This window comes from Dipodomys merriami, unplaced genomic scaffold, assembly GCF_024711535.1.
Source record: "Dipodomys merriami isolate MVZ:Mamm:240054 unplaced genomic scaffold, mDipMer1.0.p SCAF_9, whole genome shotgun sequence".
Classification (NCBI taxonomy): domain Eukaryota; kingdom Metazoa; phylum Chordata; class Mammalia; order Rodentia; family Heteromyidae; genus Dipodomys; species Dipodomys merriami.
Genome location: NW_027206512.1, coordinates 55,943,970 through 55,965,778, shown reverse-complemented (window position 1 = coordinate 55,965,778; position 21,809 = coordinate 55,943,970). Strand labels below are relative to the sequence as shown.

The 21,809-nt window shown below is 35.9% G+C and overlaps 1 protein-coding gene and 1 long non-coding RNA gene across 3 annotated transcripts in view; one reads left to right on the top strand and one right to left on the bottom strand.

Moving 5' to 3' along the window:
• The window catches only part of Slit2 (slit guidance ligand 2), a 307,698-nt gene that overhangs the window by 9,452 nt on the left and 276,437 nt on the right, over positions 1 to 21,809 (top strand). For both annotated transcript variants that reach the window (XM_070012748.1, XM_070012747.1), the window contains exon 4: positions 7,812 to 7,883. In XM_070012748.1, the coding sequence (XP_069868849.1) occupies positions 7,812 to 7,883 (72 nt within the window). The remainder of the gene's footprint in view (positions 1 to 7,811; positions 7,884 to 21,809) is intronic.
• On the bottom strand, positions 10,707 to 12,904 carry LOC138820964 (uncharacterized). Its single transcript, XR_011370023.1, has 3 exons — positions 12,755 to 12,904; positions 11,389 to 11,508; positions 10,707 to 10,956 (listed from the first exon to the last, which is right to left on the bottom strand). It is a non-coding gene; the product is annotated as an uncharacterized lncRNA (long non-coding RNA).

The following is a 21,809-nucleotide window of genomic DNA, read 5'->3' as shown; positions in this document are numbered from 1 at the left end:
ATACACATTGTATAAAAATGATTTAAATGATATGATATTCATGAAAGGCCAATTATTTGCATGCATTTCTAAGCAGTATGGCCTACTTTCCATTATCTGTCTTGACTAGAGTCATAGAAAGTTGTAAAACAAGTGACACGCTTACAGTACCCCATCCTTTGGAGAGTTCCTTCTGCGTTTTTTTTGTGGGCCCCTGAAGTCAAATGGTGATGAGAAGACCCCGTTTCCTCTTTGTGGACCATTTTCTAAATTGTGAGGCAGTGAAGCTGTTTATTTTTCCCACATCTGTTTTGGGCTCCTCCTTTGTGGCAGTGTTTGCCGGATGTTGTATCCCTCCTACCTCGCCTGAAATGAGGAGTTGAGTTTGCACTGTTGCAGTGTATTTGTGGAAGGAGCGAATGTCAAATATTTCACATTGAATTCTGTCTTTTATTGCTTTGCATACCTTTCTGCTTGAATTATGCTTCCCAAACTGCGTTTCAGCACTTTAGAGAGAGTGAGAGCCCCTTATTCACATGGACTTTGCATGGACTGCCCTTACCTTTTCTTGAAACACATATATCTGCTGGATTATGAGGAATATTGGTAGGAATGCTTTCCTCATGAAAGCCCTGTCATGCTAGGGCTAATTAGATGTTATTAAACTTGGAAGATTGCTTTAAGATTGCATTTTCCAAGGTTTTTCAGCATTTGTCCACTGCAGATATATAGGTGACCCACTCTGGTGCACTGGCTGTGTGCTGCTGTTTTAGGGTTCTGGTTATAAAGCACAGAGCATTGGTTGATTTTAGATTCCTTGTAATATTCTGTGTTGTTGTCTGTTGTTCCTTGGAATGCCAGACAAATACTTGTTAGTTGTATTGTGGATTCTATGCTTGTGCATGTGTGCACACACCCACACACCCACACATACTCTTTTCTTTTTCTTTTACTTTTTTTTTTCCGGTTGGTCATGGGGCTTGAACTTTGGGCTTGGGCACTGTCCCTCAGCTCTTCAGCTTAAGGTTAGCGCTCTACCACTTGAGCTACAGTGCTACTTCTGGCTTTTTCTGCTTATGTGGGGCTAATGAATCAAACCCATGGCCTCATGCATGCATGCAAAGCAAGCACTCTACCACTGAGCCACCTTCCCAGCACCCCTTCTCCCCATCCCCCACACAACCTTTTCAACTCAGAAAAAAAAATGAGGTAAGAGAGACTTCAGAAAATATGTAGTGTCAATTTCCCTGTGGGATGTTGATACTGCTTCATATTTAAAAACCTGTTTCTTCACCTTTAAAGCAGGGATGATGGTTACAGTCTATCTCAAACTTACAGCACAAGATTCAAGTAAAGTAATTGTACATACTTCACAAAAAGCTTGGAAGACATTGCATGGGAAATTATCCGGACTTCACCACACCTGTCATATTTCTGAAGAGTTGAGTTTGGGAATTGCTTTTATGTTTGATATTAGGAATGACTTTACTGAAGAATGTGGGTAGTAAATTTATGCATGCGAGTTTACAGTTATTTTCATTCTAATTTTTCTTAGCACAAAGCATGAGTTCACTAAAAGGGAAGAAACTATCAACTCTGCTTCAATTTTTACCTCAATGTGTTTTTTATATCTTCCCTGAACATCTGGAGAAATATTGATAGGAAAACAGACTTAACTGGAAGCAGCATTTGCATTAATAAATGTTGACTTCTCTAGCCTGAAATACAAAGAACAAAATTATCAATTGATATCATTACTGAAAATACAAACTTTCCTTCTATGAAACAAGATCAATTGATAACTATAAAATATTTAAACCTTAGTTTAATACAAGATGTTAAAGTATTTCCTCTAGAATGTTAGAATAACAAGATTTTGAAAGATAAATGGAAAGTTGACATAAAAAGAAGCCACAAAGGGAGCTAATTCATTCTGTCCTTGATCATTGGTATTTGAGAAATCGTTTCCTAGAAATTATCAAGTCAACATGTATTGAGTGCTTATTACAATCCTGGCATGTTTCTAAAATACATCATTGATATGTAAGTGCAAACAATATCTTTTGACTGGCCTTTGTAATATTGCGTTCATTTTGCTTTAGATGGAAGGTCGAAAATACCAATTGAATTGAGGTGAAAGTTTTTTGTTGTTGTTGTTTTGTTTTTAAAGAGAAGATTGCAATCTCTACCAAAGGAGAAAACTCCCAGGAACATCTGGCTGGCAGATAGTTTCAAACAAAGCTTGTCAATAATGCTCAAATTGAGGTTGCTGAGAATCAGCATTTCAGTTGTCTGTGGTGTTTTGTACAACACAGATAAATTACTCCTCTGGAAGTCACACTCAAAAACAGCTGACAATACAGATCGGTTGTTGAGATCTCTTCTTACCTCTCCTTTAAGAAAAAATATACTTGAGAAATATATCACAGGCTTTTCTAAAACCGTGATGTACTGTCCAAAGAATTTTCAGAGTCTAGTTTCAGAGTTAATAACACAGTATCTCTGTTATGTTCTTGGACACAATTGAGCATCCTTGCTCTAAATAATGTGGGATTAACTCATGTGACCTGTTCAATGATGCCGATTCTCACTGGCTTCCATCAGTAACCCTGTGCAATATCCTTAATTCACTGCATGGTATTTTCTAGTCTTTGGACCATCACATTTTAATGTCAATTCATTTACATTAGAGTTTTCATTATGAAACTACTTGATTCACTAGGAATTCTTCTGTGATAGTAGACATGAAATTACATTTTCTGTAGCTTATTTTATTATGTAATTGTGTCGCATCTTAACGGTTTTTAAAGTAGGTCTACATTTAAAATTTTTCATTAAAGATTTAATTCCTAGTCATTTTAGTATAATCTTCTCTCTTAAATGTTTTTAAAAATAGTTTTGAAAGAATTTTGCTTTTACCTTAATGTTTTATGTCCATTTAACCTTAGTACTGTTGGAAGAGAAAATAGAATAGAACTAAATGCACTTATACACTTTTTAAGAAAAGCAAAAACAAACTTCTACTGCTTTTGTGTCTTACCTGCCCATTTTTATGTGATGCAACCTAGTCTTAGACTCCCAATAAAAATGGAGGGTTTAAATATAATAACACCCATGAAGGAATGATAGTTAAATTCAGATAAAAGTATTTAAAATGTATTTTTCTTTTTTTCTCATTTTAAAATATATGTTTAAAACAACTGAATATAGTGCTAGTCTATTAAGAATTGAAACAGTGATTTCTGTTCAGTGTAGTGTATTAATTTAAGAGATGGATTATATACAACCATGTTTTTCTCAAGGAAAGACTGGTGAGCAGCAGCCTTCCAGCCTTCCTTTGTTTTGAATGACCACTTAGGACTGGGTTATTTTGAGAAGGGGGATTCAGATGGTAGGTTCTGGAGTAAAGCCACATGAACCCACCTCAGCCTTTCAGCAGTACATTTCTGTGGCAGTGTTGTGAAGGAGAGGCAGAGTTAAGTCATGGGACACTCAGAATAATGACAATCACATAATGCTCTTAGTATATGTTAACTTAATCCCTGGCCATTTTATAATATTCTTTTCTCTTAAGTGTTTTTTATTTAATAGTTTGAAAGAGTTTTGTTTTTACTTCAACCTTAGTACTGTTGGGAGAGAGACTAGAACTAAAAATGTACTTATACTTTTTTTGTCAGTCCAGGGGCTTGGGCACTGTCCCTGAGCTTTTGATCCAGGATAGCACTCTACCACTTGAGCTACAGTGCTACTTCTGGCCTTTTCTGTTTATGTGGTACTAAGGAATTGAATCCAGGGCTTCATACATGCTAGGTAAGCACTCTACCACTAAGCCACATTCCCAGCCCTGTACTAATCTCTTAAGAAAAGCAAAAGCAAACTTATACTGCTTTTTAGTGTGTACCATGCTTCTTTTGGTCTTACCTTAAGAAACACCAGAAATATGAAAATAATGAAAATAATTATCCAGAGAAAGACACTACTGGTACTCAATCTATAATAAAACTTTGTGAAGGGATGGAAATTCAGACACATTGACAAGAAAGCAAGTAGCAACTATCCATTGTTTAAACACATTGAGTTCCTTCCAACTTCTAGTTGATTCTGAGAACCTGTGAGTGGAGGAATGGAGGTGAGGAGGTGGATGGACAGGGCAGGAGGAAACTCCATTTAAGGAATCTGGAAGCAGGTTGGATGGTAGGGCTCTAAATGAATACAGGTACATCATTTTAGCATGGCAGAGAAAAGTGGTCTTGATACAGAATGCATATCCTTCGCCCTGGCTGAATGGCATAAAAATGCAGAGAGTGGTTGGTTCTCATTCAACATTTCCTAAGAATCTACTAAGTGCCAGGGGAGACTGGGAAATGTTGAATGAGAACAGACCAGGTCTTTGTCTTTTGATACAGTGCAAAACCTAGTGAAGTACTGAGAAGGAGGAGGGAACACAAAGATATGGACTTGAGACTTGAAAAGCTCAGAGCCTCATGGGAAAGAGACCAGGACATGGGTAAACAGAATACAGTGTTAGAGACTGTTATCAAGAGGACCGAATCTAACTGGATGGAGGGGAACTGGGAAGTTTCACACGGAGAACATAAGAAAGTACCATTTGGCAGGAAGGGAGAGAACTCTTCAAAGCTGCCTCTGCAGGCAGGATTGAAGGAGCATGTCTATTGTGGATGGAGAATCCAATGTGTTTGCTCATCTGATGCTTTGGATATGATTAAGAGAGCCTATTTCTGCTATTTTTTCGAAATCATGATAGATGAGCTCTTTGGACAATGTGTGTGTATACATATAAGTAGTGGATTGCTTACAAAACTTCTTCTGACCGCTATTGTGATTATTTGTAATCAGGATTTTTTGAGAGTCAAAGGAAGCTATATTTTATTGAAATTGGGAAGCAGTAGATTTTAGAAGTACTATATCCTCAGAATCATATCTAATAGAGAAAAAATAGTTTTTGGTTTCACTTTAAACATTAGTGAGCTTTATTCTTAAAATGTCAGCCTCTTTGCCTCTTACTTAGCTTTCAATACTTTTCCTTATTAGTATATATTTTATTAAGTGCTGAGAGTATTTCTATGGGTTACCAGTTCTTTACAAACATGAATTTGGAAGTGGAGCTGTGGCTTAAGTAGTATAGTGCTAGCCTTGAGAGAAAAAGCCGAAAGTGAGGCCCTCAGTTCAAGCCCATACTGACATAAAAAATGAGAAAGAATATCAATTTAACTGAAGTTCATGGGTTACTGTTTATTCTCATGGAATCTTGGAGTAGAAAAAGTTTTGAAGCACACTGTTCTAGCTTTACACTTAATACTAGACTTTATTTCTTTTGTCCAACATGAGGCTTGAACTCATGGCCTGGACACTGTCCCTGAGCTCTTTTGCTTAAGGCTAGTGTTGTACCACTTTGAGCCACAGCTCCACTTTCAGTTTTGAGTGGTTAATTGGACATAAGAATGTCATGGGGATCTTTCTGCCTGGGGCTGGCTTTGAACTATGATCCTCAGATCTCAGCCTCCTGAGAAGCTACGATTATAGCTGTAAGCCATTGGGGCCTGGCTCAGATTTTTTTTTTTATCTACTTTTAAACATATGATCAGGAAAAAAGATGAATATATGAGGTCAGTAGTAAAGAGTTTATCAAGGCAGGCAGAACTCTCTTTCTGCGTATGTCTAAGCTTGAGAAAGACCTTTCTTTTTACCTACTTTCCTGGGGATTGTGATCACTGTTCTCATTGTTGCACTCAGAAAACTAAGTAAATGTAATTCTGCTTTGCCCCAATGATCCACTGAATATATCAGGATTGATATATCTTCTTTTTGTGCCCTTTTAACATGGATCTCAAAGATGTGAGACACACAGCTGGTGTTTTCAGTGTGAGGTTGTTAGATTCTTGAACTTCTTGCTCTTCTCTGAAATAAAACAGCTTATGAAACACTAGTGTGTGTGTGTTCACATTAGCTAGTTATTGTTTTATTTAAATTTGGGAAAAGTGGAGTGATAGGCAATTATTTTTAATTGGAATTCTGGTATATCAGACATAATAGTAGCCTAGCCCCAAAGAACTCAGTAACAGGGAATCAGGGCTTACAGTGAGCTAGAGTTGCAATCAAATTCCTTTTATTATTTTTACTTTGTGTGTGTGTGTGCCAGTACTGGGACTTGAACTCAAGACATCATACTCTTACTTGTCTTTATCTCTCAAAGCTGGTGCTCTACCATCTGAGCCACACTTCCACTTCTGGCTTTCTGCTGGTTAATTGAAGATGTGCGTCTCAAAGGATTTGCTTCTGGAAACTGGTTTTAAACTGGGATCTTCTGATCACAGTTTTCAGAGGAGCTACGATTATAGGCACGAGCTACCAGCATTTCTCAGCAATCACATTCTTCTCCACGTACTTAAAACTTGCCATTATCAGTTAAACACTTTTGAACGTTCCTTAAACAATGTGCTGCATCACTATTAGCTGAAACTCCAAATCTTAAATTGGGTAAAGTATGAAATGCTGTGGAATGAGCCTTCATCTTTGATCATTTTCTCCAGGTTTTGCTGATGAGCAAGATCAGGCTGACACAAGCTCATTTTCTGAGTTACTAGTTTTTTTCAACTAAATAATGGTAGGGGAAAAACAAAGGAACAATGCTTGATAAGAAATGTACTCATTACCTTGCTCATGTAACTGTAACCCAGCTGTCCAGTATTTTCACCAGATGCCCCTCAGTAGATGAATGGATCAAGAAAATGTGGTATATATACACAATGGAATTCTATGCCTCCATCAGAAAGAATGACATTGCCCCATTTGTTAGGAAATGGAAAGACTTGGAAAACATTATATTAAGTGAAGTAAGCCAGGCCCAAAGAAACATAGGTCCCATGGTTTCCATATTTGCAATAACTAGTATATGTCTGAGACAAGTAAAAAAAAGTCAGATAAGTTGATGTTAGGTGAAATGAACCCTAAGATATGTATTCAAATGTTTTTTTTCTTTCATGCATAACGCATTTATAAGATTATTTCGTTGTTGCTTTGTATGTCCCTCCCCCACAGTATAACCCCTGCTTTCACTGTATTTGATGTAGGTATAATTTGTGGAGGGGAAGGGGAAAAACAAGTCGTTTAAATAAGGATACAGGTGGGCCTGTTACAACAATGAGAAGTACACGTTGTCATGTTGAAAACGAACTTTACAACTTTGGTGGGGGGGAGGATTGGGTGGGAGCGGGGGGGGGGGGGGCTGGGAAGGGATGGGAAGGGGAAACAAAGGAGGAGGTTACAATGCTTGTTAAGAAATGTACTTATTATCTTGCCCATCTAATTGTAGCCCCTCTGTACAGTATTTTTACAATAAAAATAAATAAAAATTTAAAAAATCTTATAAAAAATGGGTAACAAACTGAAATTTCCATTTCCCTAAACTTGACTGAAAATCGAGAGCATTTTAGACTGTCTCTGAATTATTGTGAAGCACACTTAGTGTAGAATTTTTCTGCTGTCTGTTGAAGCTGCCTGACAGACAGACTGGAGTCTCAGTGATGGAATCTTTCATCAGTTTGCATATTCTGGTTGACTGCCACTGCAGGGGATTCATGTGTAAGAGTTCAAGGCCAATAATCATCATCTGTCTGAGCATAATGGAAAATTGCATGAAAGATTCATATAACAAAAGGTGTAACCAACTTTGGATTTGTAATGCTTGAGTTCACTTGAATGTCATTTTATTCTTTCTTGAAATGCAGGATGAGGCATGACACTACCGAATCGCAGACTCCTGGGTACGTATTTTCTGCGTAACATGAGCTTTGTTTTTGTTTTCTCTAAAGGCGTTTAAACAGAAATCACCTTCAGCTGTTTCCTGAGTTGTTGTTTCTTGGGACATCGAAGCTATACAGGCTGTAAGTAGACACAAATTGTTATTGTATTGTTATTGTTACTTTGGGGAGGACCTTGTGTTTTATTAAATGTATTTTGGATCTGTTTCCTTGAGCTTTCTTGGAATTTATTGGCTAGTGGATTACTAGATTAAAAATTTGTCTTATTTTCTGAAGTAAATTTATGATTGCTTCTATGTGGTTCCAACATGGCTTTATTTGGTTTATTATTTCATGGCTCATGTATGTGTTATTGCTTTTGTGTCATTTATTTTGTGTTGCATGGTGATGGAGAGATTTGCATATTTCTTATTGGAGACTTTTTGATTGAATTCGAAAGAGAAAACTTGGTGCGATGCTTCCTCTGAGGAGGACGTTGGCAGGCTTTCCTTGCAAAGTTGGGGCTTCTCACTATCAGCCTTTTTTGGTATTGTTTCTTTGCTCAAGGAGTAGTGTTTATTAGTGTGAAAATATTATTATAAGGTAAAGAGTGCTGTAAATTCCCCCTTAAGTGTTTCTTTCAAAGCCAGAATCCCAGCCCGTGCCACAGGAATGACCAGCAGAAAAGGTTTTCCTATCAAATACGTCATAGACTGTTAAAGGAAGTTGTTCTATAAAGGAGCATAATACGAGTCTGAGGTGGAAACAGATTTTCCTAATTGGAATGAATGCTTGCTCAATGACCTAATGTATTCTAGTGAAAACACATTTTCTAAAGCTTTTAAAATTAGATGTTCAGCCTTTGAATGATTTTGCACCAATGAGAGATAAGCTACAAAGTGTTAGAAGAGTAAATAGCAATGGCTATTGATGTTCTTGTATGTCGTGGAAAAAACAAAAACCTGCGGGAATAAATGAATTGTTCAGAGTGGTTCCACCTGGGAAGAAGTCCCAGATGGTAGTGTTTTCAGAGAACGTGAGCCTATTGCTTTTTCTCCAAATCTGACTTTGTAGCCTCTAAGTTCATGCCAGAAGAGGACCTTCCTCACACACATATCTACTAATTCTCTATCCTCCTGATAGCTTAACTCACCATAGATACGATTCTCCCAGCGACATAGCACACATCTCTCTAGAGTCTGACTATGTTCCTATATATAAATATATATATATGTGAGATATATTTATATACATTTGATATATATTTATACATATGTGTACACAAATGTATATATACCTCTTTTAAAAAAGCATTCTTTAGGGCATGTTTTTAATGAAGGAAATAGGATGTAGATTGCTATAAACATTGTATGTTCATGTACCAGTTGTATACACACATGTATATATATCTCTTAAAAAAGCATTCTCTAGGAGATGTCTTTAATCAAGGAAATGGGATGTAGACTGCTATAAACATTGTATATTCATGTATCAGCTGAAACTTAAATTTAAACATTTGTGCTTAATATATCCAAGAAAGGTATTGGGTTGTTTTTAAATAGTACTTCATTTTCTGCTTTTGTTATTGGTGACTGGGAAGATTTCAAATGGTTGATTTCAGGCATTGAAGTGTTAAAAAGAAATACTAGCAGTGTGCACGTAAAACATGCATGGCAGTATGGGAAGTTGTTTTTAATGTATTGCAAATATGAATTGGGACAGGGCATTAACTACAATTAAAATTATTAAGCTCCAGAGGAAATGTCTGATGTAACATCAACTATGTTGTACAGAAACAAGAATATTTAATGCTTACTTTAGAATTATGTGGATAAATTTCCCCAGCATTTATAAGACTCTGTAATGAATTTGCGGAATTCCCCTATTAGCAAATTAGCATGACATTTTACCCTCTTTGACAATACTGTAGTAGTGGACCAAGAGATTTCTCATATTTGTTATAATTTTATGTTTCTGAAACTTCTATGAAAGAGACTTGAAACTTTCAGAAGTGAGTGAAACAGAACCCGTCAAAATGTGCTTAATGCTTAAAAAAAACAAAACCCTGCTTGTTATTCAACCATCAGTATAGGCTCTGGCTATCTGACTTCTTCCTGAATCCTCAAGTCAGAAACTTTCTTTTGAGTTGAGTTAATACTCCCTTATTTGAATTAGATGTAGGTTAATTGTGAATCATAGTATTTCTCCTGAGAGGAAAACTTAGAAGCTCCATGTGACCACTTCTTAATGCTGAGGATTGCTAATTAAATTAAACAGCAAGCATTGAGAATCTTTAATAAGGGATAAAAGCATATAAATCTGACTACCAAGCTAGTGCAATTATGAAGAGCAAGGAGGCAGGTTCAAATATGTGTGTGTATGTATATTTATGTAGTAATAAATACTGAAACAAATATTATAGTAAATTTGAAAATGTACCCAAAATTACATTGCAAAAGTGTCCTTTAAAATGTTCATTCAAAAATAAATCTTGTACAAACCAGCTTTATGTGGCAGAGCAAATGATTCCGAGATTTTGACAAATAATTGAGAAGAAAATATTTGGTTGTTGTCTGTAAATATTAAGGCTCTTAGCTGGGCACTAGTGGCTTACCCCTGTAACCCTAGATACTCAGTCAGCTGAGATTTGAGGTTCAAAGCTCAAAGTCAGCCTGGGAAGACAAGGCCTTGATATATGGGTCCAGCAAAAAGCTGGAAGTGGAGTGTGGCTCTGGTAGAGCATCAGCCTCAGTGAAGAACATCAGATCATGAGCCCTTGAGTGTAAGCCCCAGTAGCAGTGCTCATGTGCATGCAGGAGGGCATGTGCACATACATACACCCATACACGCACACATGCACCCCCAAATCCATAGTTGCTCAAGTACATAACGTAGGACGGCCATACAAACTCATGAAAAAAATTATTTTCTCTATAAACTATTAGGCTGTTAATTAATATCTCCATTTATTTTTCTTATGGTTATCTTTCAACTTAATGTATTTTTCCTAATACATCACCAGGAAAAGGTTTTTCCAGTTTCATATATAGCTCATACCTTGGTATTTGACTTTTAACATTGTTTAGATGAAAGCTATTCCGATGAATTGGACATCACACAGATTATTTTTTGAGTTTTTGTAAGGAATAATCACCATTTGACTCTTGGCTGAAAATGAGATGCCAGGAGACTCCCAGATGCTTTCTTTTTGCAGAACCTAAATGCAATATAAAAGAAAAGAGGGTATACTGTATATGAATTATGATTCGACATGGTTGATTGCAGCTAGCGGCCAAATATGCTTTCCCTGTGCTGTCTGCTCCAATTTCTCTTTGGACGGGTTGAGAGAGCATTGCATGTTCAGGTCAAGATGTTTGCTCAGAAATAGTAGTACAGTTGCAGCTGTGTTTGTTGGAGCAGGAGACTAGTTTAAATAGCATTACCATTTATCCAGTCCATTAACAGAACTGTGTAAAATAATACCAACCCTGTGTAAACTACAGGACAGTGTAATAAAATTACAAGTACTTGTTGACAGATGAAAAGTGTAAGTAAATGGAAAGTAAAACTTAAAAAGTGATAGGTTGAAGGTTAAAAGTTAAAGGGTGAAAGGTTGTAGGCTAAAAGAGACAGCACATAGTTTTCTTACCTTGTATATAAAGATTTTATCCACCTTTGTTCAGTTCCTTTTCCAAAACCAAAGATGCATTTTTTAGGATCAATCTAAAAGTGAAGAGAATTATTTTCAGGACAATCTGGAGCTGTTTAACTGCAAAAGAGATTGGAATACATTTTGAAATCGTTGGCTTTGATGTGTCAAAACTGATGATTAGTATATACAAATCTTTTAGATAAACACAACCTTAAAGGTGGCTTATGAGTGTGTGATTCACAGTTTCCTATTCTGAGTTTGCAACTACAAATCTTGACACATTAGAGAAGAATTTCATTGATAATACTGTGGTTAGGTCTTGGGTTGTAAATATTTGGTTTGTGGTTTTGGGTTTATTTCTTTGATTATTATTATATTTACTCAGAGTTCTAACATAAACTAGACCGTCCACAGCATTTTACACAAACAGTATTTTTACTTGCATCTATCAAGCCAAAGACAAAACTAAAACACCTCCTCCTCCCTTCCCCCCGATCCCCGCCATTAACAAACTATGTCTCAGTGGCACACTTTATTTACTTCTTTGAGAACAGAGTTTTTATTTCTGGTTAAGAAGTGACATTTATTATTCCAAGTGCATTTTAAGCTATTAAAATATTTCACTGTATGTGCAATGGTGGGTAAAGCTTACAACTCATTTGATGACCAATCATCATATACTTACCTGAGACTACTAAGAGTTTGATGACTTAAACAGATGGGCAGATGACCACTCATTTGCTTTCAGAGAAAAATCTCAAATTGTTTCTGGAAACTATTGTAGTGGGATTTTGAAAAACAGTAAACTTAATTTTTGTTTTATTAAGGTTAAAAAAATCAACAACAGTTACTTAAGCAGGAAAACTACACCATGAAGCTATCTTTATTTTCCCACTTCTGTAGGAGCTTAATTTTTGTTTCTTGTTAAAGTAGTTTTAGAGAAATGCTTATTATAAAAGATTCTGAATGCTCAAAAAATAGAAAAATTAATCTCATTCATTATCTTTTCACCCAGATAAAGTTACTACCATAATTGGCAATTATACATTTACTTGGTTTTTTTTTATAATTATACATACCAATAATGTCCCCAGGTTCTAGTATGTAGTACCGTTTTTGGAAATGCTCAGTAATTATTTGATTATTGACTTATATCTCTGTTGGAGAAAGGCATTATGAATAATAGAGAGATAAAGTAAATTGAAAGGATATGTTGACTAATGAAATGTTTGACTCTCTTAGGTTTTCTAAACTTTTGAAATATTTCCATAGACACAGTACAGTCAAATTAATCCACATTAAAGCAAATTATACCTTATTTTAAACACTGTACTTACATAAAATTAACCCCCACATTTTTTACCTGTACATTGGAGAGAAAGGATTCTCATCTTCTCACATTAAAACACAATATGACAGTGGAGTCTCTAGAAAAAATCCCTGTTCATTTAATTCCTGCCAGCTCTTATTGAAGATGGGCCTATGAGAGGTGTCAGGTGCCATTTTTACCGTTGGCCTGTTTGGCCCCTGCCACTATAAATCTGACAGAGCTTGTACAGGAATTGCAGGTTGCAGTTGCTAGGGTTACCATTGTCCAGCCAGTTCAATGCCATGACTCATCTGGCAAACTGTTCTGATATCTACCCCTGACTTGTGGCTGAGGCTGCTGCGGAGCTGCCTGTACTGAGGACCAAGTTCTTGGGGAGACGGCTTCCATCTTAGCATCTGGCATAAGGAAACAGTGTTCGCTTTGTATACTGACACTTATGTAAGAGCAATAGAGTAACGCCCTAATCGTTGATAGCAAGGAATCAGTAAAAGAGATAAAACTTGGAAAAGCATTAACTTTGAATGATGAAAACATGAAGTCCTTTATTACTTATTAACTTATTACTTATTGTTATTGCGTAATAATTAAAGTGTCAGGTCAGTTATTACTTATTAAGTAACTTATTCACTGTCGATCCTAACACACTGTGTGGGACCCATAAAATGGTGATATATAAAGAGAACTCGGTTGAAAATAATTGCCTTTATGTAATCCAGAGGTTTATTTTTAAGCAAAGAGACCAAAAACTTGTTATAAGGATATCTGAATATACCTCAGAAAAACTGTTACCACTTACTATGAACAAAAAGGTTAAAAAAATGCACACGTTGAAAGGTGCTAAAATTATATCTGAGAAATTTTCCTTTAAGACCAAGGTGGTTTGGTGGGGTGAGTTTTGTTTTGTTTTCCATTGCGGGGCTTGAACTCAGGATCTGGGCACTGTTCCTGAGTCTCTTTGTGCTCAAAGCTAGCACTCTACCACTTGAGCCATAGCACCACTTCTGGTTTTTAAGTGGTTAAGTGAAGATAAAGTCTTACTGTGACTTTTCTGCCTGTGCTGGCTTTGAACGGTGATCTTCAGATCTCAGTAGCTAGGAGGCACTGGTGCCACCAGCCGCAGGCTAGTGCTAGTTAATGCTACTGCAAAGGCATGAGAAGCAGAAGAGGTGATGTTGGAGAAGGCCCCCTTTAGCAAGATTCTGTTACAGCAACCTGCTCACTGGATTCTGTGTGTGAAATCCTCTGCGGGTTTAATAGCATAGGGAAATGAAATGCTCTTTTGCATATTTAAGTGCTTACTTTCTCAAACATGAATGAGTGGCCACAACCCTAATTTTTCTACTTGTAGATACTCTTGATATGCCAAGCTGTATTTGTAGACTTCTGAGATAGATATTGGGGAAAGAAACTGGCAGAAATTGTGACCCCAGAGGGAATGTGGTCCTCAGATTTGGCTAACTTCCGTCCTGTATTATGCAAATGAAAAGCACAGCAATCATTGAGAACGTTCTTTCAAATGTGTTTTCATGTCTTAAAACATATAGACATTAGTGCTTAATGTTTTAAGATTTGGGTGCAAATAATTAAAATGGGGAAATGGAGATCTGGTTCAAGTGGTAGAGCCCCAGTTTTAAGAGAAAAATCCAAGTGAGAACTTCAGGCCCTGAGTTCAATGCCAGTACCACACACACACACAAATACACACCACAACTATATCATTCAAATGTCACAGTCACACCAATCCCAAGAGTAGAATTTGTTGACAGAATTTTAGATAAATACTGTTTCCTAAATATATGTGTTACAGCATTTCATAGGTAATGTTAATTTACATACGTATTAACATATTTTACTACATTATATAAAATTTGATTTAATATATACCATAAGGGAGCTTAAATGTTAACTTCAGGTTTTGTGGTTCTTTTACCTTTGGAAACCATTTAAGCTCTCTGAAATTCAAGTTCTCTTACCTGTGCAATAGGAATGATTGTATGTATTGCTTACTTGCTGAGGATATCGTGTATCATTTAGATTCTGAATTCACTAGACTGTTGTCAACTTCTGAATATACTAGAAAGGATTTGTATTTTTATCATTTGTATAGGAGTCACTCAAATGTCCTTGAAACTTGGCCTCTGTTGCACAATTCTGGATGTTATTTTCCCATCCCCTTGTATTTATTCTCAGCATAATAGCATATAAATATGCATAGCCACATTAATTTTTCCACAATGACAAATTGACATAAAATGTGCATTTGTACCACATTATTTCTCTTTCCTTGGCTGCAGAAGATACATTATATCCAGGATATTGTTAATGAGATCTCTTTACTCTCTCCCAGCTGATGACTAATCCAGTTTTAAAATTCATCTATACATGAATTAGGGATAGAAACAAAGTAACTGTGACCAAAGACATATTTGTTAGTCTGCACATTTAAATAGCTATTTTAATGATGTGTTTTCCTGACTGATAAAATGAGGCAAAATATGAACTAGAAGATGCTGAGTAAACTCCTTCAACTCTGCAGGAAACTATTTTGAATGTAGTTCAGAAGATTTATGTAAACTCCTAGAGCTTTTCGTTTTTTATTTTTTTTTTGCTATGAGTGAAAATTTTCATCTTTAAAAGAGTATTAAGACATTTAAAGCATTTGTCTTATAATAGATAATTATGTATTGGACTATGGATCATCATTAACAAATGCACATGTGATTTTTTTAGAAGTGCATTTTGTTTAGGCTACATATTTTGTCAAAATGCAGTACCAACTGCTAACCTTTTAGCATGCTGGCTTGAAGTGCTGTTTCATAATGCATTTGGTTTGAAGTTATTTTTGTTTTGTTTTGCTTTTGCGGTCATTCTAACGCTACACAGGGACATGGGTATTGCCTTCAGATTAGTGTGGTGTGTGTCTCATTGTTACCTATGACCCAGAACCAAATTAATTACCATCACTGAATTCTTTGGGGAGGGCTTTCCTTAGAACAGTTTGAGAAATTATGGTGTTACAAGTCTGAAGATGGAAATTAAAAAATAAACTACATCTTCGAGAAGGAGGCAATGAAAAAAAAATACGACAACAAAACCCCAAATCCTTGCTTGTGACATCACCGAATCTAGGCTACCACATTGTGGTGTGAATGGTTATTTGGAGAACATCTGTGCCTCTTGAAATGACCCCAAATGAATGTTTATGGCTGAGTATGGCAACTTGATTTAAGTGTTTAAAAAAAATCGCAAAGAAAGGAGAAATAAATAAGTCTGGACAGAGAATGGGAAAGATAGCTCTGCCGCATCACGCTAGGTTTCTTCTAGTAGTGAAAGATAAAAGCTCAAGTATGTGAATGGCTGAGAACAGTGCACAGAAAGGTTGATTGCTTCCCCTCCGACAGTTCCAATTGATTGAGAAAAAGCCTAATTTAAAGTTCTGTTTGTTCTATGTCTTAAACCATCAGAATTCTCTTTTAGGACCAGGGGAATGCTCTGGAGGAAAAAGAATCCAAGGATAAAAAGTCATTGCAAGCCAACAATTGTTCTTAATCCTCACAAAATGCTGGAGAAATTAAATTTATTCTTTATTGCTCCAAGTGTTGCCTGGGTCACTGGGCGATGGGAAAATTGGACTGCAAGTCGAGTAGGCGCAAGCTTTGTTTTGTGTCTAGATGCTTAACCTTAGACACGACAAGGCATCTTAGAGTGTTGTGGGAACTAGATTCCGAGCATTAGCACCCGGACTTTTATTACCCCGGATTTATAATAGGCTGTGCTGTCAGGAGATGAAAATGGTGTGTTTACATTTCAGTGTTAAATGATCATTTAATTAACACCTAAGGGGGAGGGGGAGAAACTTGTGAAATTCTTAGCAGCCTTTATTGTTAGTTTCCTGGGAAGTTTTAATATCCAAGTTTCATTGAGATTTCTTTGTCTAAGTAGAGACACAAAAGACATTATACACTTTTTAAGGAAGACAAACAGTTTAACCTTGACCCTTTTTTTGCCCTAAATTATTAATTTAAATTAGGTTCTTAAATCTGGCAGGGTTATTGAAAAATTCCTAGACTAATATATTAAAAATACATCTTATTTGAACACTTTCCTGGTGTGTGAACACTTACAGTATGAATATTACTTAGTTTCCACATTCTGAAATTTTTACTTTAAAACATTAGAATTATCTTAATTGATTTAATACATTTGGAGTGCTAATTTTAAATATGTATCAATGTAGTCATATTACTTTAACAATCTGTACCCAAATAAATGTTCATAGGAAAGAAAATACTTCAGAAAATATGCTTGTATAATTTTCTTAATTAATTTGGAAATAGTATTCTGGTAAATATTTGTATATGTAAAATATTTTGTGAATTAAAAATGATGGCATTGATGTGAAAAATTTAAATTATTCCATTAATTTTTCTTAAAAATAAATGTTATGCATTGCTTTATTTTTAATCTTTTAAGATAGCTAAAAACTAATTTTGAGGTGAAGTAATAATATTTGGAAAACATAAATAGTGAGAAGCAACTGGTCACATTTGCATGATTTTTTTAGAAGTAGGTTTTAGAATTTATATCCACTTTTTTTTCTTTTTCTAGATTTGCAACTTCACAAGTCATCTATTATTAAGAAACTTTTAGAAAGTAACATGCTATTACAGTGTAGCTTTTCTATTTACACTCTCTTTAATCCTCCTGAAAGAAAAATGCTGATCTCCTTTTTAAAATGTTTAAATTAATATACCTCAGGATAAAGCTCATTCTCTCTATTATTTCATTAAAAGAGAGCAAGGAGCGGGAGTGAATGTTATTAAAGTCTCCCAGTAGAAAGCCTTGCTCTGAATCAGATTGTATTCTCATTTACCAAACTTTAGGTAGACAGTGTATAGTGTTAATGCGTGCCTTACTTCAGTCACATTTCAGCTATTCTGCAAACTTTCCTCATTTCTACCCCTCATTGATCTCTTTCTTTTCCCCTGAAGCTGTTGTTCTCCTCACTCTCTATTCACAAAAACTCACACAGTCACAATTTAACAAAATTCTTCCTTTACATCTCTTGTTTGAAGTAATTGGAAGACACAAATATCTATACATTTATAAGCACAAAAGAGACTAGGAGAATAATAGTACCGAAACATGGTTATTTAATGTCCTAAATAGTGACAATATTTGAAATAATATAGTTTTCATTGTATTACTTTTACTTCAAACCATCCAGGTAGTGGCTGTGGGTAGGTATTAAGGGAGAAACTTTCAGGCAGGGATACTGAGAACTGGAGAACCAAAATTTTTTTAATGTCTCCATTGCATGGAGGATAAATATTCAGGGAATTATGGGAATTTTTTAGCATAGATCAAGTGTCTTTCTCTTAGGAAAGTGAATGCTGGGATTTTATGTGGAGACAGAGTCAATATTAGAACTGCATGCAGTAATTATTTTCAATCTCTATGTTGAAACTAAAACAGAAATATTCTAGTTTTCCATTTTTATCTCAAATTTGCCTCTCAAAAATAGAATTATCTGTTATAAATGTAATCATTCAGCAGCAAATATATTTGGCAGCTATTTTAAAGTCATATCATGCACTGAGGTTTGAAGAGAAGAGATCTAGACACTTTCAGAGTTTTCCTTGGTAGTGATGGGTTAAAACGGATTCCCTTTTGTGTCAGTCTCTTCTGCGTGGCTTTGAAGTTGTACAGAGTTGACATCCACTTTACCTCTCAGCGTTGTCATTACTGTCACATAAATGACAACTCAGGGCTAGCAGATTTTCTTCTTGTTGCCTAGAGATTCTCAGCATATTTTGGGATTCCATCTTACCTAGTTCCTGCATTTCTCCTGTGAGTCTTACTCCATCAAAGCCTTCTCTACTACCCAGTTACTTCCTCTTTCTCACAAATGAATCATATATTCACTCCGAATGTTTGAGTTGGAGTAAGGCCTGACAACGTTACTCAATTACTTATTTCATGCCTCAGTTTCCCTTTATGTAAAATAAGGACACATAATACCCATCTCCAGTGGCTCATACCTGTAATCCTAACTATTTAGGAGGCTGAAATCTGAGTATCAACCTTCAAAGCCAGCCTGAGCAGGAAAATCCATGAGACTTTCTCCAGTTACTTACTCAAAAGCCAGAAATGGAGCTGTGGCTCAAATGATAGAGTGCTAGTCTTGAGCAAAGAAAAACAAAAGCTCAGGCATAGCACCCATACCCTGAGTTCAAGCCCCATGACTAGCACACACACAAAAGATCCTATAGATTACATGTTATGGATGCTGGTGGAATATATTACAAAATGAACAGGTGCAAGGAGCAGTGTACAAGTTGCTTGGCATGTAGTACTTTATCGTATTAGTTTTTGTCATTTATTTTTTATTATTAAACATGTTACTGTTTTCTCAAGTACTATGCTATCACACATGATAATCTAATTACTTCACATGTGTTAATTTTCAGAGAATCTTGTCCTAAATTTTTCTCTGTTCATATGCAGCATATAAACTAGTACAGATGGATTAGTAAATCCCTTTTTTATTTTTTGCAATTTTCAGTTAGAAAAGATTAGTCTCCAAATCCACAGCCTTATGGGTAAATATGTAATTTTTCAATTCATAAAATGCATTGACTGCAAGTGTTCAAACCCTGTGCAGAATTATAACTAAATGAATTCTTTTTATTATTCTTTTTTTACTTTGTATAATTAAACACAGTGGGATTTGCTGTGATACCTCTATACTCATTTAGTACATACTTTACAACTGAAGTTGAATGACTGGTGGAAATTAAACCTGAGAAAGATCAGTAATAATGCATTGAATTCGTGAAGAAATATGCTGGGGTGGACAAACATCAGGAGATCAGAAGCCAAAGGCTTTTTGTAGTTGCATTCTTAGCACGGCTGGTGACTAGCCAAGCAAACCCTGATTGAAGTTGTTGAAAGTCTTTCTAAGGATCAGTTTGTTTACTTAAATGTATGTAGGAGTCAAATGACAGAGACCTTATCTGTAATATACTTACATTGCCTGAAGTTAGCTAAAGGCCTCCAATGCTCTAGGGAAATGCTCAAAAACTAATTGAGGGAAAGGAGGAGATCTACATCTAAGATTTATCCTAGCTCTAATAAAAGCTACGTAAGTGTAAGTAACTCTTCACACTCCTTGCAAGAATGAGCATAATATTCATGATACTGAGACCAGGATTTAGATAATTATTAATGAGTGATTTTGAGATTCTTCCTGTCCTGTTAGTAATAAAGGTTCATGTAGCTTTACTATTAAATTTGAATTGTGTGGAGACTTAAGGTAAAAAATTAATTAGCTAGGCACTGGTGGCTGACACCTGTAATCCTAGCTACTGAGGGTCAAGGTTTGAAGCCAGCCAAAGCAGAAAAGCCCATGAGACTCTTATCTCCAATTAACTAGCAAGAAGGGGGAGATGGAGCTGAGGTTCAAGTGGTAGAGTGCCACTCTTGAGCAATGATAGCTAAGGGACAGTGTCCAAGCCCTGAGTTCTGGCACAAAAATAATTAAAAATTTAGATTAAAAATCAAAGGTGATTGGATAGTTAGATTCTACGAACTAGTTTTCTTGATACTTGATAATCCCTAAGTGTGAGAAAATGGTATAGAAAAGAAAGTTTTAATAATTATTTCAAACACTACTCGAGGTAGCATGTCTCATGAGTGAAAAATTAAACAAGACAGATCAAGAATAAATAATGGAAACATTTGGTAAAGTTTGCCCCTATATTGTCATCTTTTTAGTAACAGGCTTGAGAGAATGGAGGAGGAGGATTTTCTGTAATTCTCCCTTGGAAATACATCATGCACCCTGGACAATTAATTTTCCTGACCTTTTGAGGAGAACAGAATGTATGGAACCTAAATACTCTGAAGGAAAATGGAATCTGGAGTCTGTTTAAAGAGGCCAGGGGCTCTCTCCCTTCTCTCTCTTTCTGAGTTGGTGTGGTTTTCTTTCCCTCCCTCTAAGGGGAATGACTTCCACACCTAATGAATCTTTTCAGGGAAGGCTGTTAATCGGAACTCCAAGTGACCACCCGGGATTCCTGTCATGGCACAGGAACTCTGAAGGAATGAGAAAGGAACATAGTTACATGTGATTAAAGGAAATACCTTTTTTCTCTTCCCACCCACCATGCAAGTCCCTGAAATTTACCTGAGGCTGGAAATTACTGCAGCAAAGAATGTGTTTGCCATCGTAAAACTGTGCACAAGAATCACACTTGTAGCTACAATAATTGTGTTAAAAATCACCAAGAATATGTCATGCTGTTTCAGGCAAATAATTTTTTCCCCTTAATTCTTACTGGGGAGCATGATGTAGTGGGATTTTGTTTTCTCTTAGCCCTACTGTTTTTGTTGCTTTTGTAGCTATTTTTTTAAGCGTTTGGTAGCTATTATTATTTGTAGCTATTATTATGTTGTGCTAGCATAGGACAGTAGACTAAAATCAAATGAAGGATTTGAACTACTATTACAGAGAAACACAAGGGAAGGGAAACTAACTGACTTTTATTCACATGGACAAATGTTCTACAGTCTCTTCTCACTTCAGAGCTTTATCCTAATTTTAAAAATAGTCTAGTGATATTTCTGAACTTTCCACATTAATTTAAAATGAGTAGAAGATCACTGTTCAACTGTAGGCCCACAGGCTGTAAAAGAGGATTCATGATCAATGTGCTATTACAACCTGTTTGCTTTAGCCAGACTTACCTAAGCAGATGCAGTTACTGTCCAATTTTGTTGCGTTTAGCTCTTCTCCCCAATCTTAAGCCTATATTGTTCTAATCTCTTATATTTTATTGTTGCACTAATTTTGTGTTGTGTGATATTTCAAGGAAGTGATCCCTATATTGTGATTTAGAAAGATGCAGTGGAAAGAATCTGTAGCAAAGAGATGGAGAAATAGTAAAAACCAATTCCATGCTGTGATGCCTAGGTAAATTTGTGTATTACTCTTCAAGATGTACTCTGATAAAGAAATCTTGAAATACTTCTCAAAGAGTTTGACTATATGGATCTGTTCTGTCATGATTTCCTCTGTTAACAAGGA